Below are 15,419 nucleotides of genomic sequence, written 5' to 3'. Positions count from 1 at the left end.
AGGGGGGTTTAGCTGACCCACTGCCAAATGTTTGACTAGGAAAATAATTCTTCTAGCCCATTAGTTTTGACCCTAATGAGATGATTAAAGGTGGAATATTTGCTGTTGTGAATTATTTAATATTACTAGTAATTTTGAGATTACATAGTTATTGCATCATCCTTTTTTCTAGTATCTAGTAGTGTTAATTGTTGGTTTCTTTGCATATGTTTTCTGATTTCCAGACATTCTAATATTTTATTGCCTGTTATTGCCCTTAGGTAGTTTTATTGTTCAATAGTTTCTTAGTTTGATCTAGTCACCGTTTCTGTGGCATGGGCCTTATGAGATTACATCCGCTGTAGTAGTACCGTTTTTATTAACATGTTAGCAAGGACAATCTTTCCCGCCAAAAAAAGGATAACTGGAGTTAGTTGTATGTTAGAATGATGTCATGTCTCCTCTAGATGAAGTCTCTTATGTCATACACTAAATAAATTTATATTTTAGTGAAGAATATTGTAAAAATGATTATTAAATCCTCTGGAGATTGCGTCTCACAGCCTCTTTAAAATCAAAAATGTCATAATCCATATATACAGCATAATAAACAAAGAGAATATTTTTATTTCGTAAAGATAACTGTGTACAATACAGAGATTTACAGTTCATTTAACGCTCTGGTGTACTGCTTCATTTAACATATTCCCATTTCTGAAGTTTTCTATAGAATTTGTTGTATTTCATGGGTTGGGGTTTTGTTGTTGAAGGGTGTGTATCTGATATTCAGATTTATACAAAGGACCAAAATTATTTGTTTTTTATATTTATATTGCTGAAATATTTATTACATGTTGATAATATTTTTATCATGTATTTATACATTTGTAAAAATTTCTGCTTTTGTTAAATTTTTTGGTATATTGTTTTATGAGTTAAGAAAATAAAAATATAAACAGTAGAATTGAATTGTTTTCATCACATTTAATCATGTTGAACAATAATACCATAGACATAGTTATACATGAAGTCTATCATTATTTCTGTTACTAGTAATCTCTCATAATCTTTAATTTTCAGGTAAATATAGAATTAAAAAGCTATGTTTACTCTATGACTGTGTAATGAGTAAACCAACAAACCAGTCAATGAAATGGTACATGTATTAGAAGTTGAATGTGTTTTGGACTAGATTTTTTTTTGGTAATTGTAATGGCTTAATGATCTCTGATCCTCAGCAATGTTCAATAACTCTAAATTACATATATCTGGAATTTTTTTCTTCGTACCATAAATCTGTCTTTTATATAGACAAATTTAATAAGTCCTCTTTTATTGTTGTTATTATTATTTCTCTTTTATTTCATTTATAAAGTTTGAAGAATAAACAGCATTTTTATGATGAAAGAAATACTTTGAGGCTGAGGATTGGAAAACCTTACACCAACATGTTACAGAACTCTTGTTGCTAAATACCAAGCCTTGGCAGTATAAGTCTGTTAATCTTCCCAGATAGAGGATAACTCTAAACAATAATCAGTTATGGATGAAAAATGACGACACAGTCATGTATGTACATGTACATTCCATTAAGCAAACTATGACTTGTAATGCATCACAGTTTACACCCCATCGAATAAAATGCCTTCAGGTCTTTATGATTTTAATGTATAAATTCTAGGAATAAATCAATGTATCACAGTACATGTATCACTGCTTTTGAACACCTTTCTAACAAACTATAAACATTTGACCCGCAAAATCAAGATAAAAAATTACCGTAATCTATTACTTCAACAAAAGATTGCATGCTTTATAAAAGTACAAACAATTTAAGTAAATACACTAGATTTGTAATATCTTTCACTACTGCATATTTTAACCCTAAGTTTTATGTTATCATAGTCTTTTCTTGAAGTCCATGATAAGATCGCGCCAGGATCCATCTGTCCAATTGTCTAGCCGCTTCTTTCCTCTCAAGTTCATGTGTTTGTTATAATGAGCAGTAAACACCACATGTTCCCATGATGGACAGTCCACAGCACCTACAAGCAAAGCACCAACCAACCAGTAAACTTTAAAGTTAAAACCACTGGTTTTTGTGAAACATTATTGATCTCAGAAAGTAAATGAAAGGAAGATTGAGAAATTCTGTGCAGTGGTTTAAGAGGAATTGTGCTTAAAAAAATAGAACTGACTGACTGATGGATGGGTGGAAAACATACTACCTGCAACAAGTTGCATGGGGTATAACAAGTTAATTTTCTAATCATTGTTAAGCTAGGTTTAAAAAAAAAATTATTTTCAAATGTTTAATAATCTATTACTACATATTTCAAGTTGTGTACGCAATCTTTAATCTTTTTTTGAAGAGAGCTGCTTTTGCATTGCTAATTGTCATGCATATACAGGTAAGTATATAAGAACATTAAGAAATGTGCTAACTAAAATCCATGCTCTTAGAAAAATATCTGACCATGAATGTGGTTCACACTAAATATTATGTTTACAGTAAATTAATTCCTCTAGTTAGCACGATAGGTTATCAGGAAAGCTCACTTAGCCATTGGTATTCCTTCATCCTTAGTTAATCTTTCCTACATACATTTTCAAAAACATGCAATAGAAATGAAATTGCAGAATGGAAATCTTGGCTTGCAAAGATGAGCTTCTCACTCAATATACAGCTTATCCTCTTTTAGATTTTGGCATATTACACTTACCTTTGATTTTGACATTGTCATCTATCAGGATATGTCCATTAACAATTGTTTTATCCCTAGTCAATATGGTTCTGTTTATCCAATCCGCTCCTAAATAGTGTTCTACCCATGCAAACTAAAAATGGAATTACCACAATGCAGCATCAATCTATCACACTAGAATAGCATTAAAACACAGGCACTTGTATGTTTTTAGCTCACCTGAGCTGAAAGCTCAAGTGAGCTATTCTGATCACATTTTGTCTGTCGTCCGTTTGTCCATCTGTCCGACGATCTGTCTGTCCGTCCGTCCGTAAACTTTTCACATTTTCAACATCTTCTCAAGAACTACTGGGCCAATTTCAACCAACTTGGCACAAATCATCCTTAGGCAAAGGGGATTCAAAGTTGTGAAAATTAAGGGCCACACCCGTTTTCAAGGGGAGATAATTAGAAATTAATGAAAAATTTTGAGTAATTTTCAAAAATCTTCTTCTCAAGAACCATAAAGCCAGGAAAGCTGAAACTTGTGTGGAAGCATCCTCAGGTAATGTAGATTGCAAGTTGTGAATATCATGACCCCCAGGGGTAGGGTGGGGCCACAATGGGGGTCAAAGTTTAACATAGGAATATATAGAGTAAATCTTTAAAAATCTTCTTCTCAGAAAGTAATCAGCCAGGAATGCTGAAACTAGTGTGGAAGCATCCAAGGGGAGTGTAGATTCAAAGTTGTGAAATTCATGACCCCCGGGGGTAGGGTGGGGCCACAAGGGGGGGTCGAAGTTTTACAGAGGAATATATAGAGTAAATCTTTAAAAATCTTCTTCTCAGAAACTAATCAGCCAGGAAAGCTGAAACTTGTGTGGAAGCATCCTCAGGTAGAGTAGATTCAAATTGTGAAAATCATGACCCCCGGGGGTAGGGTGGGGCCACAATGGGGGTCAAAATATTACATCGGAATATATAGAGTAAATCTTTTAAAATCTTCTTCCCACAAAGTAATCAGCCAGGAAAGCTGAAACTTGTGTGGAAGCATCCAAGGGGAGTGTAGATTCTAAGTCGTGAAAATCATTATCCCTGGGGGTAAGGTGGGGCCACAATGGGGGTCGAAGTTTTACAAAGGAATATATAGAGTAAATCTTTAAAAATCTTCTTCTCAGAAAGTAATCAGCCAGGAAAGCTGAAACTTGTGTGGAAGCATCCTCAGGTAATGCAGATTCCAAGTTGTGAAAATCATGATCCCTGGGGGTAGGGTGGGCCACAATGGGGGGCGAAGTTTTACATAGGAATATATAGAGTAAATCTTTAAAAATCTTCTTCTCAGAAACTAATCAGCTAGGAAAGCTGAAACTTGTGTGGAAGCATTCTCAGGTAGTGTAGATTCAAAGTTGTGAAACTCATGACCCCCAGGGCTAGGGTCATGAATATATAGAGTAAATATTTAAAAATCTTCTTCTCAGAAACTAATCAGCCAGGAAAGCTGAAACTTGTGTGGAAGTATCCTCAGGTAGTGTAGATTCAAAGTTGTGAAAATCATGATCCATGGGGATAGGGTGGGGCCACATTGGGGGGTGTTGTGTTAAAGTTTTACATTGGAATATATAGAGTAAATCTTTTAAAAATCTTCTTCTCAGAAACTAATCAGCCAGATGATTCTTCATAATTGCTAAGACTTTGGCTCCAGGACAATTCTTCACAAGAAGGTTCAGAGTTTGATGTAGCTAAATATCCCATATATAAACAACTGTTAAGGATCTTTTTGAGAACTGCAATACTCAACATATGATATGACTATAAAATCATCCTGTTAGAAAAGGGACTAATGATTATAAACATAAGAATATCCAGGGGGAAAAATGTATTTTAATTATACAGGATCTACATGTATTATTGTACATTGTCCAGATTGTTTGTATTATTACTCCATTAAGCTGATTTTATCATACCTATTGTTCCTCAGGTGAGCGATGTGGCCAATGGGCCTCTTGTTTATTAAACATTTATATTCTTTTTCCATAGTTAATACATGTAAATCACTTATTCTGTTCAATCTCTAATGTGCCATTTTGTCAATTTAATTTCAATTTCAATTTAAACACATGTATTCATTAAATCTATTATGAAGAAGGACAGAGAAAAAACACCATTTTGATTACCTGGTGCCAGTATTAACTTTAAACAAAACCTGACTGATGAGAAAGGGTTTTGATAAAGTGCTGAAATAACATCTAAAAAGTCATATGATAATGTTAACGACTCTAGATTTTATAGATTTCAAAGTCGTGGTTAGACATTTCAAAAACATTTGAGCAACTGACAGAATTTACATGTACATTAACGTAAAGATGAACAACAAAACCAAAACACCCCTGACACTGAGATGCTGACTTACCTTCTCTGTGGAACTGTATTTGTAGAAAAATAGTGGACTAGAGCAGATAAATACTTCCACTCTAAAAACACAAAACAACCACCATAAACCTAAAAATCTTTGACAGATTTAACACAAAAAATAGACACTACCATAAATTCTGTTTATGTTTTATAAGATATGCATAAAATTCCAAAGTCATAAGCCACCTGTTCATTGAACCCTATTTTAACTTCAACATGGTTATCATAAAAAGTTCAATCTCTTTGCTAGCCAAGAGTTAATTAAATAAATTGGAACTTAAGCTGGGGAAGGCAACCCATTGGTTTAAACTTGAACAAACCACCATCGTATACTGTACATGTATTTTTGTAAATTCATGTTCAATTTTTTTTTTCAAAATGGTAAGGATTTTTATTTTAAACTTTAGATTACCATGTAATTTACATACAATGCTTTCTCAAAATTTGTCACAATGAAGCAGCTTAAAGAACTTACCCTTCCATTTCATTCATCTCCTTCAATGCGTCACAAGCTCCAGCTATTGGGGGAAGTTCCCTGAAGAATCCTTTTGATTGATACACAGACTTGATCTTTGGCTACAAATAAATATACTGTCATACATAAAGCAACAGAGGGGCCTAAATTGTTTTACAAAGTCTATAAGATATTTTCAACATATTTTTGGGAAAACCTCATAATACCTGATCAAGAAACAGTGTGTTTTCTACACAAGCATGTAAATAAATATAATTTATCATAAATCTAGTAAGGAGGAAAAACTAACATATTACAAATAGTTTTTTGCTTTATAAATGGGCTAATTAAAAAAATCGTAAAAAAATAAAATGATATTGCTAAGGCAGACTGGGTTATGTGTACCAAGCAAAAGTTTAAAAATCTAAAGCTTATTCCAGGTTTCCTGGTACTTGTGTTATGAAAGACATTCATGTAGCTAATTCAGAGATTTTTCAAAGTTCAACATTCAATCTAATACATGTACTTGACCTGGGGAAAATAATTGTTTTACTGGTACTTAACAAAACGGGTAAAAAAGATGCTTGAATTAATTGCAATTTAGTTTATTTAAAATTCATTATCAATTTACTGCATTGTTATGTTTTGTATATTCATAATGTATATGCCTGTATTAAAACTGATAGGCACATTTCAGCTACATTATCAAGGTTAAATGTTGCTAATAATAAATGTAGAAATTTGATCATCGAAATATTTGCAGGGGAAAACCCAGACTCAGGGAGACAACACAACACAGAAATTTGAGTCTAAAGCATTGGGAGGGGAAGAAAAAATTAAAACCTTGCAAAAATCCCTGAATGTAATGTTGTTGTCTTCATGCCATGCTACACACATAACAGCTAGCAAGTTTAAGAATACAATCAAGTCATCTCGGTCTTTACCTATATAGACATACATGTAAGATTGTAAGTCTATTAAATGACTTTGATGTTTATTTCGTCATTTAAATACCTGTTATCGTTGTCTTGTTGAAGATGCTAAAAAAATGATAAACAGGGATTAAACACGACTAGCTAGATTAACAACTGTCAAGTTTTTTCACTCAGTCATTGTAGTACCTTTAGTCCTTCTTTCAATGTCTCGTACTGGTCGACCAAGTAAAATGTTTTTCTGTCTTCTAATGCAATAAAAGGTTCTTCTGGGTAGGTCTGTTTCCATTTTGTGAGAAAATGCCCATCAAAATCGGCCATCACACCATCCAAGTCTACAAGCACCAACAGTTGCTTCTGGGCCATGGCAGAAATACCTCGTCTCCCTGCCATCTTTAGTACTGGAGAACAGGTTCCTGTTCTGGAATTAATTTATCTTAACATTTATTGGCATACATTATATGCTACTACATGAAATGCTTGCAATATCTTTCATTTTTTTTTATACATGTAGTTAATCATCTGTTCTGTTGGTGCACATCTGAATAACCAAATAATTCATTCTTTTTACTTGTGCATTCCAGGACTGTCAGAACAGGGATGCAGGATTGGAGGCAGCCATCCAAATAATTTTGCTTTTAAAAGGGGTAAATTAAGGCAAAAGTACATATAACATAATTTCTATAGGAATCTAATATAAGTTCATTATAGGCAATTATATCAGAGAGGATCTTGTAAATGCAGGAAGGGAATGGAAACCTGTGCCTGGTGTGTGTTGTTTTGGTTATTTACTATTCAGGGATCAATTCTTTAAAACAGAACAAGTAATATTGTAACGTTTCTGAGTTCGATATGGGATTCGGCTGCTCCGCCTGAGCAAATCAAAGAGTGAATTAAATGATCTATTTCCTCAATCACAGATTTGAATTTGAAATATGTACAAATAAAATCCCCCGGTTCTCTGTGGCGCACGCACTTCAAACTACGATTGCGTATGCGCTGCTCGGAGACAGGAGCGCACGCGCCGTTCCGGGACTGTAGCGTACTAACTACAGTCAACAAGCCAATTTGTATATTTATTACTCCAAATATACACCTATAGTCTCGAAAGCCTATTACAGGCACGTAAGACTACAGACAGGTTATTCTTACCAACCTTAATTTCCTTCCTGGCTTCGATGTGTTGATGTCTCGGCCGTCGAACACAGACTCCCCGATCCTACTGATTTTCTCAGCTTATATACCCTTCGGGTATCACGTGACCAGCTGAGGATCGAATGGGATGAGTACATGAAACCGGAAGTCAGTCAGCACAATTCTACCACAGGGAACCGAAGGGATATTTTCGATTTTGATCATAACTTCGCTTCACAACCCACACCTCCGAGAAATGCGTCCCGCATTCTCACAAATCAATATCAAAAAGGAACAAGATTAAACAACACTATACATTTTTTTTTAAATTTTCTGTTTATCTAAGACAGTAACATATAGTTTCAGATGCACTACATCTAATTTTCAAAGCAAACATGTAAGGGTTAATAGTAACAACAGTGCAATATCTTTGCTCTCTAGCTTGAAATTGACCAAAAGTCATCTTAAAACCACTCTTCATCTTCATGGACTTCTATCACCGATTCTCCACCAACTTGATACGATTTCTGAACTCGATCTAAGCGCCTCCTCTTAGTTCCTTCTGTCTGCGTGTCAACATTTACTCCCGTTGAAGTCAAGGTCTGGGTAGATGCGTCCACGGTAAGTATACCAGCTTGAACAGCAACGGCCCTTAAGGTGCTTGGTTTGGATGCAGAAGCAGTAATGGTGAGGTCTTTAGCTGCTCGCTCACGTGGAGTTATCATCGGAGTCGCAAAAGGACTTGGAGCAGTTGGAACAACGGCATCAGGACTCACTATGGCCTTTGCTCTAGGAACATAAACTGGAAGTGGTCTCGTGGGTTTCCTCTTCGTCACTTCTGGGGTAACAGGGATTGTGCGCAGGATGTCAGATTCACCTACCACGTCAGAGAGACTCCCAGGATCCAATGATTCCCACTCATGATCAGACTCGCTTTCTGCTTGTACGGTTCCAGAACTACCACTGTGCCGTGTTCTCTCGTGTCTCTGCATATCACTCTTCTTGTTGGTGGCGTAATCACACTGCGTACACTCAAATCTTTTCTGGCGACGCTTCCTTCCACACTCTATAACATGTTTTTCCCAGGAATTCTCTTCCATAATGCGCTCAATGCACATAGGACAACGGTGTCCCTCTTTTCTAGTAGTGGTCTTAGTGTTTACCATTTCCTACAAAATAAAATAACAAAACAAAACATTGAATTCTGTCTGCTCACTATTTACACAATTTAAACAATACAGATATTTTAACTGAACTATATTTTGTATTCTACCACAACATCATCATGCCAAGCAGGTGCGCGTTTCTGGCGCAGGGGTCTACTTTTAAGGTCTGCGCTCGCGCTTTCTAAATCATTATCACACAAATGCGCATTGTCATCAATAGCATGCAAGTTGTTAGCCTCACACTCTATTTCGTTTCTCTCTACTGACAGTTCTTGTTCTTCACCTGTCAATATCTGAGATTTACACTTTCGCATGCGATCGCAATGAATAACACCACTCTTGCCTCGAAATCCGCATGCTACTATGTAAAGAAAATCAGATAACTTTTTCTCTATGACGAAAGGACCTTTCCAAAACGATGTGAGTTTTGGCGAACAGCCGCTTTTTCTAACCGGAAAGTACACATAGACCTTTTCACCGGGTTCAAATATTGACCATGCTACTTTCGCATCATGATATTTCTTCTGGCGTAGCATCTCTTTTTCTGTATGTTCTCTAACAATTTTGTGCGCGGTTTCCAGGCGTTCACGCAAAATCCATACCCACTGATTAGAAGGAATGTCTTTTATATCAGATGGCATCTCGTACATCAGGTCTAACGGAGTAGTCGCCTCTCTACCCAACATCAACATGTTTGGGGAGAAGTTAGTTGTCTCGTGCGCTGTGGATCTGTAAGCCATTAATAAATAAGGGAGATACACATCCCAGTCACGCTGGTTTTCTTGAACATAAGTACTGAGCATCGAGAGCAGTGTACGGTTAAATCGTTCCACCATACCATCTGATTTCGGGTGATAAGGGGTGGTACGTGTTTTTCTAATACCCAATAACCGACACATTTCAGAAAACAGCTTGCTCTCGTATTGGCGCCCTTGATCAGAATGCAGAACTGATGGTACGCCAAATCTGGCTATAACTTGCTCCATGATTGTGCTTGCTACGGTTTCAGCATCCATACTTTGTAGAGCGAAAGCCTCTGTCCACTTTGTAAAATAATCGGACACTACAAGTATATGGCGATTTCCTCTGTCCGTCTCTGGCAATTCGCACAATATATCAGTTGCAATCCTCTCCATTGGAGTACCGGAACCAGCAATTTGCATAGGAGCTCTTTGCTTTGGATTTGGATTCTTGCGCATGGTGCATTTTTCACAACCGGAAATATACTGATGGACATCTTTCTGAAGCCCAGGCCAGTAATACTTTTGCCTTATTTTGGCCAGAGTTTTCGTAACACCTAAGTGTCCTGATGTATGGCTGTCATGGCACATATTAAGGACTCTCCGACGCTCTTCATTGGGGATAATAGCCTGGAATGTTTCCTTGCCTGAGGGTAGCAGTATCCATTTTCGCATTAACAGCCCTTCTTTTATGCACAGGCGATCAAATTGATTCCAGAGTGATTTCACCACAAACCCTTGCTGCGTTATCTTAGAGTTACAAGGTCTTTTCCCACTTTCAACCCAAGAACGAACCAACTGAATGTCCTTGCTTTCACTCTGCGCTTCTTTCAAAGTATAGTCATCTTTCTCGCTCGAGTCTAGATTTGCGTACACAGTTCGAACGTTTTGCTCTGTTTCAGGTTCGAAACCACACTGGGGACATGGTATTCTACTGAGTGCATCTGCGTTACCATGCTTTCGACCAGGGCGGTGCTCAATCTCAAAGTCGTACGTACTGATCACTTCCAGCCACCTCGCCATTTGACCTTCCGGATCCTTAAATCGTAACAGCCATCTTAGTGATCCGTGGTCTGTCCTGATAAGAAAATGACATCCATAAAGGTAGTGTCGAAAATGCTTGATGAAGTGAACAACCGCCAATAATTCTCTCCTGGTAACGCAATATCGCTTTTCAGCTTTAGACAAGGTTCGGCTTGCATATGCAATCACACGTTCTTTATCATCAATTTTCTGCGAAAGCACAGCACCGATTGCCGTTCCACTGGCATCCGTATCTAGTATAAATTGCTTTGTTACATCAGGTAATGCTAAAATTGGCGCACTGACCAATCGATCACGCAACACCTCAAAAGCTTCTTGGGTCTCTTTCGTCCATTGAAACTTCCTTCCCTTCTCAGTGAGTCGATGCAGGGGCTTGGCTATGGAAGCAAAGTCTCGTATGAAGCGCCTGTAGTAGCTGCAAAGACCAAGGAAAGATCGAATTTCTGAAACATTACTTGGTATCGGCCAATCAGCAACTGCTTTTACCTTTTCCGGATCAGTAGCAATACCATCCTGAGATATTATATGCCCAAGGTACGAAACCTTCTTTGCAAAAAGGTTGCACTTTTTAGCCTTTAGTTTGAGACCTGCCTGTCGCAAACGCTTGAACACCTCTCCGAGATTTTCTAGCATGTCTTCAAACGATTTCCCGACAACAATTATATCGTCCAGATATACCAAGCACTTGTCCCATTGAAGGCCTGCAAGCACTGTCTCCATGAGACGTTCGAAAGTGGCAGGTGCGCAACACAAACCGAAGGGCATAACCCTAAACTGATATAACCCTTTGCGCGTAACAAAGGCAGTCTTCTCCTTGTCTCGTTTTTCCATGCCGACCTGCCAGTACCCACTGCTGAGATCTAGTGTAGAAAACATAGCATGCCCTGAAAGATGGTCAAACGCTTCCTCTATCTTTGGAAGTGGATATGCATCTTTAACTGTAACTTCGTTTAATCGACGATAGTCAACGCAGAAGCGCATTGTCCCATCCTTCTTACGAACTAGGACAACGGGTGATGCCCACGGGCTGATAGATGTTTCGATTACCCCTTTATCAACCATTTCATTGACTTGCTTATCAACCTCTTGAGATAAATGTAGAGGGATTCGTCGAGGCGCCTGTTTGATAGGACGAGTTCCTAGTTCAGTATTTATCTTGTGTTTCACAACATGTGTCCGCCCTAAATCATAGTTCGATGTTGCGAACAAATCCTCGTTTTTGTGCAAGAATAGTTCTACCTTCGAAAACTGCGCAGGAGACAGATTAAGTTTGCACCTGTCAAACAACTCCCGCAAATCACTGCGTAATCCCTTAGCACTATTTTCAGCCTCACCCGCGGAAGCATTTTGTTCTTCCACTGCAGTCATTTTTGCAATCAAAGTACCACCATGAATTTGCTGAACGCTCTCAGTGATATTCATGAGACAAACTGGCACAATATTATGTCCCTTTACCAAAGTTCGGCCAACCAATGCGCGTCCACTCTCAAGAAACTTTGGCTCGGCCTCTACCAAATAGTCTGCGGAACCAAATGTATTTTCTCCCGGTACCTTAGCCTGAATTACAACTTCACTTCTCGGTGGCAGGCACACATCCTTATCCGCCGTTACCCTATAGCACCCTAATGTACCTTCCCATGAGAAGCGACACTCCTCATTATTCAATTTCAGAGAACTTCGTTCGAAGTTTATATCTCCTTTGCATGCTCTAAGAAAATCAAGACCCAGTATCCCGTCTACACTAATATCCGCTACCATTAGTTTCACCGTTTCCCTCGACCTTCCTATCTCTATAACGAAATCGGCTTTTCCATACTGACAAAGTCTTGAGCCACTGGCACTCGTTATAACTTGTCTACTCTCCTCTAATACGGGCTTGTCTGGTAGTTTGTCATATATTCTCTTAGACAACAAAGTCAGGGATGCACCAGTATCAATGAGAAGTTTTGTTTTGAGGCCGTTTACTTCTGAATCTATAAAAATACCTGCTTCTTCACATAGGTTGCTTGCACCTACATTTCCTTTAGAACTCTTTCGATTTTTTCGCCTCTGCTTACCGCGAATTCGACGCGCATTCCCCTCTTTAGGCTGCTCACTGCGTCGAGTACTACTGTCGCGCTCTCTCTTCAATTTGGGACAATTTCTACGGATGTGTCCTTCTTCTGAGCATTTGTAACACTTCACTTTCCCGCTTCTTTGTGTATTGGCAAATCTGTGACCTTCAAGAACGCTTTGATTTTTACCTTTCTCCTCAATGCGCTTCTCTAACGATTCTATCTTATCCTGAAGTGTTTGCATCATTTCAAATAAATCTTTGGACTGCGATTCATTCTCACTAGTGGGCTTTGTGAAGTTCACACTGTGCACATGGCTTCTCTTTTCAGTCTTGTAATATGCGTCCAACTCAACTGCTAAGCGTATTGCTTCATTTAAATTCTGAGGTCTACTTTGCTTTAAGCGCAATCGCATGTCGGAATCTACCAGCGCATCTATAAATGCCTCTTTTCCAAGCGTTTCTCTTACCTCCATTAGTACTGAAGGATAAGCCAGACAAGTAAGTCTCCTAATTGCTTGACCTAGTTCTGTCAGTGTTTCCGAAGCTCTCTGTCGTCTCTCTTTCAATTGCGCACGGTAAAGCTCAGTTTGATTTGGCGGCGCAAATCGCTCCTCCAGTGCTTCAACCAACAGATTATACTGTTGTCCCGTCTCTGACGAGACATTCCCAAGCACCCCTTGCGCAGCACCTCGCAATGATACAGCTAAATAGAGTCCTTTCTCCCTATCAGACCAGTTATTAATGGCCGCACAAGCGTCAAAATGAGACTTGTAATCAATCCAAGAATGACTACCGTCAAAAGTCGCAGGTTTTATATTGCATTTTGTTGCATTCCTGTCGGTGGTGATTGGCATTTGCGTAGGCGGACGACTGTTAAAACTCCTTAGCGCAAAGTCGTTATTTCGTCTCTGGCCCACAGAATCTGTAACTGTACTCAATTCACCTGTAGCTAATTGTTGTTGCGCTTGCGCTGGCACTGGTATCTGCGAATGCACTTGCAGTGGTAAATGGTGTTGCGCATGCATACGATTTTCTTGCGGCGCACTCGCCGTTTGTAGATGCGCATTTGATGCGTTTGATAGCCTATCAGTCACGGCTACCGGCGCATCCGCTTGATACTGTTGCGCACTTTCATTATGTGCATTATGAGCAGAAGCAGACTTTCGTTGTGCCGTTTTTCTTAAAGTAACACCATCAATGTAACTACCCTCCGCCTGAGAGTTTTCCGTTTGTCTTAAATTCACGCTCACCACTGTATCATTCGCAACTCCTTCAGGTAAGCATTCCCGAACTACAACTTCCTTGGGTAAAGTAGCAATGCCAGAATCGCGCATCGATTTATTTCTCACTACTGGTGTCGACTGCTTTTCTATTTCAAGGCGCAATCGCTCACAACTCTGTTCAAGGAAAGAGATTTCCTCATCCAGCATTTCATCCATTGCGCTCATCATTTAACAAATAAAAGAGAAACAAACAAACAGTACTCTATTTTAACAACTAATTTTAAATGTGATTTTTTCTTTTATTTGCCGAATCCCACCGCTCGCTGCCACCAAATTTATGTAACGTTTCTGAGTTCGATATGGGATTCGGCTGCTCCGCCTGAGCAAATCAAAGAGTGAATTAAATGATCTATTTCCTCAATCACAGATTTGAATTTGAAATATGTACAAATAAAATCCCCCGGTTCTCTGTGGCGCACGCACTTCAAACTACGATTGCGTATGCGCTGCTCGGAGACAGGAGCGCACGCGCCGTTCCGGGACTGTAGCGTACTAACTACAGTCAACAAGCCAATTTGTATATTTATTACTCCAAATATACACCTATAGTCTCGAAAGCCTATTACAGGCACGTAAGACTACAGACAGGTTATTCTTACCAACCTTAATTTCCTTCCTGGCTTCGATGTGTTGATGTCTCGGCCGTCGAACACAGACTCCCCGATCCTACTGATTTTCTCAGCTTATATACCCTTCGGGTATCACGTGACCAGCTGAGGATCGAATGGGATGAGTACATGAAACCGGAAGTCAGTCAGCACAATTCTACCACAGGGAACCGAAGGGATATTTTCGATTTTGATCATAACTTCGCTTCAATATGATACTTTTTATATGGGATTCTGTGTTAAATTATTCTTTAATAATAAATATACGGAAATCCTGCCATCTAATGGAACAGTTATAGCTTTGTATTACCAGTTCATGAAACAAAAACTATGTCTTTTACAGTCAAAGAGTAAAGTCCCAGGGGTTGGTCCTGTTCTCGTTAGTCCCTGGTGTGATAAATTTCAGGATTTGGCAATTAAGTGACTCCCAAATGTTGAATATCTGCCGACAGCCCTGTCTTCATATTCCGAACAATAATTAATCCTAGTTAAAAAATAGTTCACGTTGGGAACATAATGTATTCTCATAATAATTAATTTGACACTGTGACACCCTTGAGCTGTTGAGGCTTGTCGTTGACATTGTAAAGAATCTTCCATTTAAAATCTTGTGATATTGGCCAAAATGATTTTCATTTACATGATTTGAAGAATAAGGTATAAAAGATTACAAAAACCCCATAGTTCAATACAACATAATGACTTTTCATTCACCAAGAGGGTGTACATACCTAATAATGCATGAAAACATTTACTTGTTTACATATGCCGCTTACGCTATATCAAATATTGATAAATTTTGGTTTTGTGCAGAAAAAGAAAATAAAATGACATTTTCCAACAAGTTGACGACAAGTAAGAAGTAAAATATAAATATATTAGAATAAAATGCAATACCTTGCATAATACACTTCTGTGATTTAAATG

The 15,419-nt window shown here is 38.2% G+C and overlaps 1 protein-coding gene across 3 annotated transcripts; it reads right to left on the bottom strand.

Annotated features, from left to right (window-relative positions):
- Positions 1 to 116: 116 nt before the first annotated feature.
- Positions 117 to 15,354, bottom strand: LOC128166515 (5'(3')-deoxyribonucleotidase, mitochondrial-like). 3 transcript variants are annotated; one of them, XM_052831749.1, is made up of 6 exons: positions 15,224 to 15,354; positions 6,651 to 6,882; positions 5,551 to 5,651; positions 5,074 to 5,134; positions 2,703 to 2,817; positions 117 to 2,024 (listed from the first exon to the last, which is right to left on the bottom strand). In XM_052831749.1, the coding sequence occupies exons 1-6, from the start codon at positions 15,241 to 15,243 to the stop codon at positions 1,879 to 1,881; spliced, it is 675 nt and encodes a 224-aa protein (XP_052687709.1). In that variant the 5' UTR covers positions 15,244 to 15,354; the 3' UTR covers positions 117 to 1,878. The 3 variants fall into 3 exon arrangements, with proteins under 3 accessions (XP_052687709.1, XP_052687710.1, XP_052687712.1); XM_052831750.1 differs by lacking the exon at positions 15,224 to 15,354 and adding an exon at positions 14,834 to 15,129; XM_052831752.1 differs by lacking the exon at positions 15,224 to 15,354 and adding an exon at positions 14,803 to 14,823.
- Between the last annotated feature and the right edge of the window lie 65 nt (positions 15,355 to 15,419).

Source organism: Crassostrea angulata, chromosome 10 (assembly GCF_025612915.1).
Source record: "Crassostrea angulata isolate pt1a10 chromosome 10, ASM2561291v2, whole genome shotgun sequence".
Taxonomy (NCBI): Eukaryota; Metazoa; Mollusca; class Bivalvia; order Ostreida; family Ostreidae; genus Magallana; species Magallana angulata.
This window is presented reverse-complemented; position numbering and strand designations above follow the sequence as displayed.

What these genes read in the sequence shown, in the direction of transcription:
- LOC128166515 (XM_052831749.1), bottom strand. Translation starts at nt 15,243, where the DNA reads ATGTTTTCATGCATTATTAG. An exon ending in ATGTTTTCATGCATTATTAG is followed by an intron (nt 6,883 to 15,223) that starts GTATGTACACCC and finishes AATTAATTCCAG; the next exon opens with AACAGGAACCTGTTCTCCAG. An exon ending in TGACAATGTCAAAATCAAAG is followed by an intron (nt 2,025 to 2,702) that starts GTAAGTGTAATA and finishes CTTTGCTTGTAG; the next exon opens with GTGCTGTGGACTGTCCATCA.